General features: G+C 43.4%; 2 protein-coding genes across 2 annotated transcripts; one reads left to right on the forward strand and one right to left on the reverse strand.

Annotated features, from left to right (window-relative positions):
- Positions 1 to 2,924: 2,924 nt before the first annotated feature.
- Positions 2,925 to 3,488, forward strand: LOC111081849. The gene is made up of 2 exons (XM_022378003.2): positions 2,925 to 3,273; positions 3,335 to 3,488. The coding sequence occupies exons 1-2, from the start codon at positions 2,934 to 2,936 to the stop codon at positions 3,418 to 3,420; spliced, it is 426 nt and encodes a 141-aa protein (XP_022233695.2). The 5' UTR covers positions 2,925 to 2,933; the 3' UTR covers positions 3,421 to 3,488.
- A 4,722-nt stretch (positions 3,489 to 8,210) lies between these two features.
- LOC111074214 lies at positions 8,211 to 10,884 on the reverse strand. Its single transcript, XM_022366932.2, is given in 2 exon segments — positions 8,211 to 10,261; positions 10,264 to 10,884. Coding segments are annotated over 2 exon segments (2,310 nt in total). The 5' UTR covers positions 10,781 to 10,884; the 3' UTR covers positions 8,211 to 8,468.
- Between the last annotated feature and the right edge of the window lie 1,590 nt (positions 10,885 to 12,474).

Raw genomic sequence — 12,474 nt, forward strand, 5'->3', positions numbered from 1 at the left:
CTATGAATGCCCTTTGGCTGAGTAGCATCATATAAAATGCATAGAATTTTCCCTTTAGTCGATGCATTTTCGAGTCAAATTTATGTTATGCAAAAGCGCAAGCAAATGTGGCAGAGCACCCACATGGATGTTTCCTTTAGAGGAGGGAGATTCCACAAACAGACTGAAATATATATCTGATCGCATGGGCTTACATATTGGCCGCCCCCCTCACCCCTATTACTATATGGATAATAAGTATGGATAATGTCTGATGCTGGGCCTAAAATGTTTTTTTTTTTTTGTTCTGCAGTATCTCAGTGCCAGGACAATGGAGGCGAAGCTGTCAGCCACAATGAAGATGAGCAGTGCCTGGCATGTGGCACAGGGTAGAGAGAGGGAGAGTAAGATGTGCAGCTAAGGATGGGGCAGATGTAGATGTAGATGCGGATGCGGATGCGGCTGCGAATGCGGAGGTAGAGTCTGGGCCTGGTGACATGTGCAGTCCGCCGTACAGAGAGAGAGGAAGGCTGGGCAAACAATAAAGGATAACATTTACACAGCCCACCCACACACACACACACACACACACACACACACACACGCTCTCTGGCAGTGGGGTCATAAAATCCTTTTGGCCAAGTTTGCTTTTGTCCTCGCTGTCATCATCGTTGCAGTCTCTCTCTCTCCCTCTCTGTTGCACCCTCCCGTACTCGCCATTGTCTTTATGCCGGTTTAATCTGTGTCAAAAGGCGTGAGTTATTACAAGCCAAAGCCACGCCCATTTAGCCTGCTGTCGTCTGAGCCCCCATTTCAAGCCCTAGAAGCAGAGCCTGGCAGGGGCCCAGTGCATGGTGGGGGGGGGGCCTGGGTCCAAGTCAAAGGTTTATCTTTTGTCAACGGCTTTTGTGCCTCTGACCTAATCAGCTCTCGTTTGATCGGTTGTCCATTTTGAAGTCCACTAATGAGCGCCAGCTGGGAGGGGGGAGCTATTCAATAAGTAGCGCCTCAGATAAGCGCTAAACATTTAATTGGATGCAGAATAGAGTGATACGGCAGTCACTGGAAAAGCGCACAAAATACCTGAAAACTTATTCAGGCAGGCTCCGGCTTTAGCGTTAATTTTAAGGCCCTCTGCGATTCGCAAAAGTGTGAAATATTTACTCCTGTGCTGTTAATTATTGTGATTATTATTATTATTATTTACTGCTGGTATACCCACGTGTTAGTGACAGCTCATAAAACAAGGCCTGCTTCAGATATTTATCGATAGCCAAATCGGCTGCCCAGCTGCTTGGACGAATTCACTAATTTTCAAGAATTTTTCTGATCCAGTTTTGAGGTTAGTTAAAAAAAATTATTTATAAAAAGGCACAAGCTAAATAGCACTGGCAATGGTGTCAAATTCATGTCAATGCATCAATCAGTCATCTATTTTTTCCTTTTGCAATTTTTATTTATTTATTTAGATTAAATTACATTACATTATGAAATAATATTAAAATTAATCTATCTTTTTTTAGAGCTGCTTCAACTTTATATTTGTATTTATTAAGCCAACTTTGGAAAAATATTTTCAGGAGTTTATTATTTTTCCTTAATTCTTCAGGAGTTTATTCTTCTTTTCTAAAACTCTTTTAGAGTTTTTCTTATTTTTTTTATTCCTTTTTTTTCTATTTTTTATTTATTAATACATTGATTTTACATTGATTACCTTTAAATTTATTAATTTTAAAAATAGATTCATGTATATTATGGTTATAAACTTAATGCATCAATAAGTCATCTATTTTTTTTCTTTTGCAATTAAGATTGAATAAAAATGAATATGAAAATGATTGAATAAAATTAATAAAAAGCCGACGTTTAATTTTCATTTTTGAGTTTTGCGAATACGGGAGCGCCTAGCTTTCCGAATTCAAAATTAAATCGCACACTTTTTTGGGAATGTAAAAAACGGAGCCTGCCCGTTTGCGTTATCCAAATGAATAGAAATTAAATAATGTTCGAAGTGTTGAAATAAATGCATTTTCCATTCTCTATACAGAATAAACTTTTGCATAATTTCTATAAACTAACTTCTAAAAATCTCTGCTTGAAATCCACACCACATTTTCAGTGCTAGTGCTGTCTGGTGCTGTCCAATTGAAATGCCAGCAAACTCAATTGGCAATTACCTGAAAACATTTCCATACAAAAACCACTTAGCCGAAAAGCCTGCCTGCTGGAACAAAATAAAAGTATTAATATGCATAAAAGTAGCATAAACTCAAATTAAAATGGGCATAAAAAGGGACTAGGGACTGGGTCGGACTGGGCACAAACAGCCATTCGATAACTGTGAGTGGAATGAGTCCTTTGTCCCGCCCCATAGTTAGCCCGGAGGGAGCTTCCCTCTGCTAATGAACTTATTTCGCATTTGGAATTCAAATGCAAAACTCTCTCTCTGCCGCTCTCTCTGTCTATTTGCTGGAAAATTGGCTTATTACAATCAACTGTCATTAAACAATCGATGCTGCTAATTGTAAGTAACATAAGGCATAGTTACTGGGGGGCAACGAGTGAGGGTTAGGGGTCGTCAAGGGTCGTGTCAGTGCACAGTTGCATTGCAGTTAATTAAATTAAGTTTTTGCTTTATGTTTTTTCATGAATGTAAAATGAAAAAAAAAACGAGAAGGAACGTGTGAGTCGCTTCTGGGGACGCGACTCTACTTATTACCGTCCTCAGTCAGTATATAAATTATTGAGCTTATGATTTTTTAGAATTTTAGAATTGAAAAAAAAAATTTACATTTTACATTTTTTTGCTACATCTGTTATCTACATCTACTATGTGTATTCTACATCTAACATGTAGATTATACAGATTACAGATTATATAACACAAATACAATATACACCTTAACTCTTTTTTGAGTACGCAGCACAGTAGGCCCTGGAATACCTGCACTTAAATGTCAAAAAAAAAACACTCTAAAACTAACATTCGGGTTTCCCAAATTGACCTCCCAAAAATAATCAAAAATATATATTTTGTTAGGTTAAAAAACTTCTTAATAATGGCTGCTGTTCCCGAAGTTGTCCGTGGAAAGGACTACGTTCGTCTGCCGATTTACTCCAGCTGGTACCGACGCAAGCTCAACCCAAAGAGGAACAAACCAAACAAAAAGTGTCAAAATCTGCCTGCAGCTGTCAGGACTTTCATCAGCAATCATCTCAAGCATTATTTCCATACGCAAACAGTACGACAAGGCAAAGCAGTCCGCGGCCTAACCCCATACCTGAAAGTGATTTGTAAGGGATCCAACGCCTTTTATAGTTTTGATATTTAATTTAGTTTCTTTTCACTCCACAGTGACAGCTAATGTATTCACTGTGGTGCTGCTCATTGGCATGGTCTTCCTGCCCTTCCTGTTCTACTTCTTCGTAGAGGACTCGTAGAAGGAGCAGCTGCATAACAGGGATGCCCAAACTAAGGCCTAGGCGATGTTACAATCGTTTTAATTTATAATTAATTTATTAATTAATTATAATTAAAATTGTAAAAGCAAAAACCAATGTTTTTTCTCCTTTTTTTCATTAGCTAAAAGGGTGGCGGATGAAGACGCGCAGCAACGAATGCCAACTTGCAATAAGAGAGCACTTAGCAGGAGAATCCAGCCAGAGAGCATGAAATGTGCGAGCGAGCATTTAGGCAGAGAGCAGAGAGAGCAAAGCTATGCGCAAGCGAGACACCAAATCCAACTACGCAGGCATGCAGGCAGGCAGCGCTGCTCGCGTGCAGGCAGAGCACTCAAAGGTTGACGTGGCTGGCTGTCACTCTCTCGTTCGGTACGAACTCGAACGACGCTGAGACGGCGTTGCCTGTTATGACTCACCTTTGACTCATTTACAACACCCAAATTGTGTGCGCTTATTCGAATTTCGCTCTCTCTCCAAATCCTTTTGCTTGTGCGTGTGAGCAGGGCCGGTTTTAGGGCAGGACAAGCGCCAAATTTTAGGGGCGCCAAATTCCCAAATTCCTTTAATTTGTTCATTTCAGAAAAAGAAAATAAATAATCAAAGGGCGCCTCTTCTCATGTTTGCCCCGGGCGTCATAACCTCTAACGCCGGCCCTGCGTGTGAGCGCTTTTTACCGTACAAAGTGAGGTCTTATTTCTTACAAAAAGAAATTATAGTACCCCCCGCTAAAGTCTTAATGTTCATTCAACCTTCAAACGTTTGCTTTAGGACACACATTCACTCGTCTGTACACATTTGTAGTTTTATTTTAATTTTATTTCTAGTTATTTTCCATTCTACTTATCGTTTATCCCATGGCTATCAAAGCGTTCCCATCAGACCCACACACACAGAGAGTGGAGTGGAGTGGAGTGGGTGTGGTGAGGAGTGGGGCGCAGGGAAATACCATACTGTTTCCTGCATCCTGTTGTGTGTTGTGAAGAGAACCCTGCTGGATTTTTATTATCTCAACCATATATAAAGCCATTTTAGTTGATATTTGTTAAGTGGGCGTCGGTCACGCCCCCCCCTAAGCAGTGGATGCAGCGAGACAGAGAGAGTGAGTGAGAGAGAGAGAGCGGGTAAGGGATTGCAAAATATGGCAACTAACTAAAGAGCAAAATAACCGTGAAGCAGTGTATGTTTTTGCAGTTGACTGCATTTAGCTGCCGGGCTTCAGGCCACTCTCCCCGCACCCCACCCCGCCATCTATTGCTGGAGCATTTTTGTGAAGTGCATTGCCAGATAACCAAATGGATGACAGCAGCTGTGTCCTGCAGGCTACTCCCCTCACTCTTGCCTCTCCCACTCCCTCGCTCTCTTTGGCTTGGGTTCAAGCAGTCCCCCCATTGAGTTTTTTTTCTTCCTATTTTCTTTTTATTTTTTTTGTGTATGGGAAATACTCGTATTGTTGCTTTATGGCCGAGACAGGCACAGGGGCTCTTGTACCAGTACTCGTAGCAGTTGTCTCTCGAATTTGTTGCCTTGTGGCGCTGGACTGGACTGGACACACTTGCTGGGGGGGGAAGAACCGCTGCTGGAGCTGTTCACTGTTGATGTATTAATACTTAAGTAGCTGTAAATACAGTGCAGTCTCAAAATATAGCCACAAAACCAGGGACTGCAAAAAATTATTATTTGTTTTTTATTATTACAAAAAATCATTCACTTAAAAACACTAAGACAGCGAGAAATATACCAATATTCATCTTAAATGATAATCTATGCATTTCCACCATGATTTGAAAATGTTCAGGTATTATTGACTCACTCAGAACATAATGATTAATTTTAAGTGCATTGTGACAAAACTACTCTCTCACGGTGCAGCTTAGCAGTAAAGGTGCGAAAATTACGCTCGCAAACAGTTTTAGTGCCCTCGAGAGACTTTTTAGTTTAATTTCCATTAATCATTGCTCTTTATGCTGCGCCCTACTGTACTTTTAACTTTCCGCTCTCAGCTGCAACAATTGTGCGACAGAATTTAATGACACTTAACATCTGCCATGCAGCGTACAAAACTTTTACAGAGAACGAGAAAGAGAGAGCGAAATGTTAGCCATGTATTTTCTAACCCCCCCATTCCCCTGCCAGCCAGCCCAAATCTGCAGCTGAGGAAGGGAATTTGAGTTGAAAAATGTTTCCAAGTTAAATGAAGCGCATCAAACGTCAGTCGATAAATTTAAAAGCCAAAGCTATTGACTTGCAAAAATAAAAGCAAATAATGCTGCTGCTGGTGCTGGTGCTGCTGCCTGACCAGGAATGGCAGGCAGAGGCAGGCAGGCATGGCACCGAGGCAGGCATGGCATCGAGGCAGTCCTGAAGTCAGAAGCTCTGGCTCTGGCGAAGGCCAATCTCCGTAGCCCCAAACCCAATCAAATACAGGACGAAAGACGGAGAGAGCGAGAGAGAGTGAGAGAAAAAACCGATTCCATGTGCATGCTGGTGACATTTTGCTGACAGCAGCAGCAGCAGCAGCAGCGAGCCCCAAACGGAAGTCCAAGTGTTGACAGCGCCACCACACCCCACCACCCACCCTCCTTCCTTTCCTTTCTCTGTGTGGAGCATATAAAAATAAAGCAGATGGAGCGAGAAAGCAGCGACAGGAGAGGAGCAGCATCTCTCAGATACTTTTCGTGTGAGATGGGTGGACATGGTGATTGGCTACTTAACTCTTTTGCCAAAAACTCTTCAGTCAGCTGGCTGTCGAAAGGTGGGAGTGGGCGTGGGCGTGGCAGCGTATGTGATCTCACCACCCCCAGACCCCGGACAAACTTTGTCTTTTGCATGCTGTCGAAACTTTTATAGAAATTCAATTTCTATTATATCGGTTTTATTTCATTTTCATTTTTATTTTGTTTTCTGTTTTTTTGGGTAGTTGAAACTCTCTCTGGAATGTTGCATATGTCGCATTGGCCCTATTGAAACAATAAATTTTTTGAACTTGAGCAGGAATATTTGTAAAGACTCGGAACATGCAACCCACTCAGCCAGAACTTTGATCTGCTGCTAAAAGTAATACAAAAAATAATATTATATAAAAGAGTAACGTGTTGAAGTGGAAATGGAATACAAAAAAAAATAGTTGAACAAAGTTTTTTATTAGTTTTATTAGTTAAAAGTTTTAGTGCGGCTGAGGCTGTAATAATTAGGGGTCTATGATTTGATTTTATTATCCCCTAAACTTATATGTTTGTTCTTACCATAAAAAAAACCTCCAACTGGTTTACTTCTAATTTCTATAATTTAAAATTTAAATAAAACAATTAATTCCACTCAATAATGCGCTCTCGCGATACTCGCGACTCAGGCATATTTTGCTCAATTTCATAAACCCAAATTGAACGTGAGAGAGAGAGAGACATCTACTTATCCCAGATCTTACTCTCCCTCGCCCAACACACACACACACACACACGCACACAAGCCTGCGCTCACATTTTGCAGTTGGAGTGAGAGAACGCGTTGCGTGAGCGCACAATTGAGTGGAGTACTAATACTCCCACGCATGGCCTCTGCTCCGCTCTCACACGTTCTTTTCACACTGACCATCAGCAGAAGAGCACGCGTCTCAAGTTAGCTGCGAAAATCAAATGAAAAAAAGTGTCGCGCAGCTGCGGGGGAAAGTAGATCCGGCAAAATGAATTCAAAGGTAAGTGACAAACATTTAATGTTGTATGTTTCGTTACTGTTTCGCCTTTTTTGCAATATACTTTCTCAAGCAAAAACAAACACAGTAAAAGAAATCACATGACAGCACGAAATGAAACAGCATGGAATAGAAATAACCGTTGCAACGGTTGTTTCAACGCTTTGGAATAAAATGGTGCCACGCTCTCCTGCTCTCGCACATTCCAAGCCTTGCTTGTTCTGTGCTCTCTTCCTAATTGCTCTCTCATTTGAAATTGGCAATTTATGCTCCTTGTCTTCGCTCTCTCTCCGAATATTTGTGTGGGTTTGTCCTGATCAAAGCTTATCGGCTATCCGTTCAATTTGTCCCCCCCCCCTCTCTCTCTCTCGTATATTTCTCTTCCCTAGTTATATCTCTTGCTCTCTATCTATCCCTTTGGCATACAAATTGCATATAAATTGCGCTCATTGGCGACACGGGGATACAAAAAAGAAAAAAAGTAGCACAAACACGGAATTTACATGAAAATATTTTGTTGGAACATAAATTTCATATTTCATATCCCCCCAACCCACCGCTCTTTAGAGCATATCAAGTGCCGTTGCAGCCACGCGCCCACGTCAACACCCACGCCCCTCCCAGCCGCTTCTCTGCACCGCTCATCTGTCAGCAAATGAACAACAACAAAAACAACTAAAATGAAAAAAAAAGCAACCTGCAACAGCAACGACAACTTTTACCTTGTCAAATGACTTGCCGTGCGGCAAGTTTCCGCTTATTCCGATGCCCTAGAAAAATGAGTCCTACGATTTTGAGCAAAGGTTTGCAATGCAAAGAAGAAGGAAAAAAGTATATTCCATATATCCCAATCTTGAATTGAGCGAACTCGAACATGTTTGATGCTGCAAGCTGAAGGGGAACCTCAACCTCGAGCGTCGAACCTTTAACCCTTCAGCTTGCATCGAACCAATCGATCTGTGCTCTGTTCTAAAGGGTATTAAAAGCATCGCTAACCCAAAATACACTTTCTATTACTCGTTTTTTTTTTCTACCGGTATTTTTGATGAGCAGCTTGCAGTGCGACACAGAGAGAGAGAGTCGCTGCTGCTGCTCCAGGACTTTATTAAAATTATATATTTGCATGTTTGTTGCAATTTCGTTCAGCGCCGCAGCCAAAAGAAATGGCAATTGCAATATGAATTTATAAAATATGTGCGCAACTTTTTGCGTTTAATTTTTTTTCTCTCTCTCATTGGCAATGCAAAAAGATTTTCAATTAAGAAATCAACGAGAAACAAAAAAAAAAAACAAAGCAAAAACAGATACTAATTAAGGCAAAAGGTGTGGGGCGTTTCTTCTATATTGGCACAATATCTGTGCTCTCGATGACGGAGACAATATTCTCGGCTATGTTGCACAAATGGGAGTAGGTCTGTATGAAGAGCGCATCCCGAAAGTATTTCGAATGATACAGTTTCGTCATGACAATCGATTTAATCTTTTCCTGGTCCACATCCTCTTCGGCAAAGAATTCGCGCAGTTTCTCCAGATCTGCTGGGGTGAATGTCAATTTACGCTGAGCCTGATCACCCTCACCACCACCCCCATCAGCCTCATCCTCCTCGTCATCCTCCTGCTGCTGCTGCTGCTGCTGCTGCTGCATGAGACTGATGTAGTAACGCTGCAGCTCTGGCTTATAGAACGACTCCTCCACGGTGCACATGAGATCCTCCCACTCATCGAGGCCATTGCAGATGACACCGCGCACATAGATGAAGCGCGTGCGTTGCCTCTGTGTGTCCAGCTGCTGGATGTCGTCCAGGCTGCACGACGGCTCCAGCATATTCCCCAGTATCTCTGTGTACATGCCGAAGAGCTGCTCGCGCTGCTCCAATGCCTCGATGCGCATGATGTACCCCTTGATGGTGTCCAGTCGCAGATCCCATGGCCGCTCCCGGGGCTTCTTCAGTTGCTCGTGCAGACCCTTGAGCACCTCCAGATCATCGAAACGAAAGCAATGATGGCCCGGATTCAAGCCATTGAACAGCTCCCGATCGTCCAAGGTGCGATCGTAGGGACAGCAGGCGGGCGGCGGCACAACCAAGGGCGATATGGTGCCCAGTCTGGTGGTCAGCTGATTCATCTCTTCGGTGTTGCCCTTGCAAATGGTCGTGCAGTGCAGCTCCCGCAGCTTGGCGCGGTATTCCTGCGAGGGCGTACAGCAGCCATGCAGCCGTATCATCAGCGACTCCTTGCCGCTGCAAAAGATGCGTGGCTCCACGGTCAAGTACCACAATTCCACGGCTATGGCCACCTTGCGTGGCTGATATATAACGATCAGATTGCGGGTCTCGCCATGCGTCAAACGGAAGTTCTCAATGTCGAACTGGAACTCATTGTCCTTGGCCAGCAGCAGGGAGCCGCGATTGTAGTAGTAGACGCCCTGCTTCCACGTAAAGGACAGCGTCTGCTGGCCAATGTTCGTCAGCTGCAGTATGTGCTTGGCACTGAGCTCGAACGGATCGCACGAGAACTTGATCAGTGTCTCGTAGCACTCGTTGAGGCCATCGCCAGTGCCTGCGGGCACGTAGTCCTTGCCGTTGATCCGCAGCCCCAGCGGCGGCGGCGTCGGCGACACTTCAGGCGCCGTTTGATCCTCCGTAAACGACTCGCATTCGCACTCCTCCATGCAGGGCAACGATGAGCTGTTTGTGATGGTCCTCAGGGATGGGGCAGCCACAAATTGGGCCTTGGGCCCAATCTTGATCCGCTCCATATTGATGCCCGTCACCTGCAGGTCATCGAGATCGGGAAAAAAGTCCAGTACATTGTGTATGTCACAGAAACGATGCTCCAGACGCTTATCCAAGTGGCTGGACTTTAGCCAGCCCGTGGCCAGCTGCTGGCCCATTGCCTCTCTGCCCAGGAGCTCCCGTTGGGTCACACTTGGCATGCCAATGATCTCCACGTCCGTGTAGCCATCGCGTTCCGCTTTGGGCAGCGTCTCCTGCAGCTCCGGGATGAGCTGACACGTACAGGGATCCTGTAACTCAGGCAGCCTGGCCGTCGGCTTGGCCATCAGCCGCTCGCAACGCATGCGCTCCGCATACTCCAGCAGACGCTTCACCGTCTGCTCGTTGCGATTCTCCAGGTGGCGCGTCGATTGAACAGCACTTCGGCGGCATTTTTGCCCGTTACCTTCTGCACGCGCAGCTGCAGCTTGCGGCGCCGCTGCATCATCTCGCGCCAGTACTTGAGACGCGTGTCGACATGCAGCTCCTTCTTGGACTTGATCCACTTGACAACGGCCATGTCACAGCTGGAGGATGTGACGGAAAAGTCACCGCGTCGCTCCTCAAATATCTGCACCAGAATATCATCGACCACGCGATCCGTGTACTTGCCAATCGGTGATTTAAGCTGATCCAAGGCATTCGACTTCTCTGTATCGGGGCCACTGTGCGATGGCAGTGATGCCAGATTGGCCAGTGTGAAGCGTGAAAAGTCTGGCAGCACCAGGGTGGTGGCCTTGCGGCTCATCATAGACGTGGGCGTGCGATTATTCATGACCAATTGATCCGAGTACTCGGGATTAATTTGGCCCTCGTTTATTTGGCTACGCAGTAACGTCTGTTCGCGCATCTTTCGCTGCGAGTTCTGATCGTTCATTTTGCACGAGCTGTCTTCTATTTTGGGTGTTTTTTTTTTTTTTGTATGTAATAAATGAGTAGTAAATAAGAGTAGTATAAGGAATAATTAATTTCTATTATTGTGTGTGTACTATAAACTATAGACGTCTCGTTCAACGCAGTCTTTGAAAAGGGCTTTAAGCAGGGCTAGGCACTACCCCTCACGTACACGTGTATACAGTGGTTGGACCCAATTCACTATGGGGAATTTTCCATTTTTCGGGTATTTATTAAAATTATTAAAATTAAATTAAAACCTCAAACTGCAAAGTCCTATACGAAAAATGTTATATAACAGAACAATGTTAAGTCTATCAGCTGTTAAAGTTAGAACATTGCAATGTTTCGTTTTGCCAGCAAACGCACTGCAAAGCATGCGAATGTGTGCGTGCCGAGCACTGCACTATGGGAAATTTTACCACTTTTTTTGGCAATAATTATTAACTTCCAAACGAAAAAATATTTTTTTTTTGGTTTAGTTTTTTGATACGAGCTTATAATACTCGCCTATTGATAGCAAATAGCTGACTTTAACAGCTTTTAACTTTACAGTGGCGCGCACTGTTAACTGTTTTTTTGAGTAACACTAAAGATCAATGTTATTTGGATATGTAAGCCTCACATTGAGAGGGATACAAATATGTATATTCTTTTAACTACTTTTGAAAAATGGGTGTGGTAAAATTTCCCATAGTGCACTGGTTTAAATTAAATACGACCAAACAAAAATATGCCACGAAGCATGACCTACATGACCGATCACCTTTGATGGCTGTTACCAGAAAAATGCTTAAGCAAATGGCGGGGCTGCCAGACTATGTATTTTTTTGTTGAATTCTGTCGACCGACTCAGCTGCCCAAGGCATGGTCAAAGCGGTAGAGGCAGAGTATATCACCTGAGAGAATTGCAGCAATACTTACTGCAATGGGCGTAGTGGAGAGACTTTTTTTTTCTCCAGCTTAATTGCTTGAATTCCGTAGAAACTTTCTTTTTGTTTGGGCTGTTCATTTAAGCATTTAAATAGACTGGCAAAACCAATTGGAAATCTAATTTAATTTAACAAAAAAAACTCGATTGTTTGACTATTTTTTGTGGTTTTTGTGTGTGAGTGGAGTGCCATACGCCTGGCGTATGAACAATGCGGCTTGTTTATTGCTTTTCCCCCCCAACAGAGAACTAGAGAAGGCATAAAACGCACACACGCACACCAGCCACACACACACGCACACAGATACGCAGTCAGAGAGAAAGAGAAAGCAAAAAATGCCCAGCATCATTATCAACACTTCGTGGAGCACAAACAAACACACAGAGAGAAGGAAATTTATATATAAAAAAAAAAAATATATATATAGATATAGTACAGAAATACAGAGAGAGTCTAGGCTAAGGGGGTGGTTAGGGGGTCTAGAGAGAGAGCGATGAAAATAGGTTTCAGAGTAAAACTGAACTTGTGGTCTTAACTACTTTCTGCACGTCTGCAGATAAAATCGATAAATTCCTTTTCGTAAAACGAATTAGGAAACTAATTGACTTGGATTTCGCTTAAAGAATCCCACATAAATCGTTAGCTTAAGCGTGATTCTGGCAGTTGGGTGGGTGGTGCCAAGTGGCGCAGTGGCTGAACGATTGTGGGCATTGGGTGGCGGGAGGCCTTCAATTGGTTTTTGCGC

This window comes from Drosophila obscura, unplaced genomic scaffold, assembly GCF_018151105.1.
Source record: "Drosophila obscura isolate BZ-5 IFL unplaced genomic scaffold, ASM1815110v1 contig_179, whole genome shotgun sequence".
Lineage (NCBI taxonomy): Eukaryota > Metazoa > Arthropoda > Insecta > Diptera > Drosophilidae > Drosophila > Drosophila obscura.

Excerpts from the sequence above, each read along its gene's own strand:
- LOC111081849 (XM_022378003.2), top strand. The coding sequence starts at position 2,934 with ATGTCAAAAAAAAAACACTCTAAAACTAACATTCGGGTTTCCCAAATT. Across the intron at positions 3,274-3,334 it reads CCCATACCTGAAAGTGATTT|TGACAGCTAATGTATTCACT; the intron begins GTAAGGGATCCA and ends TTCACTCCACAG.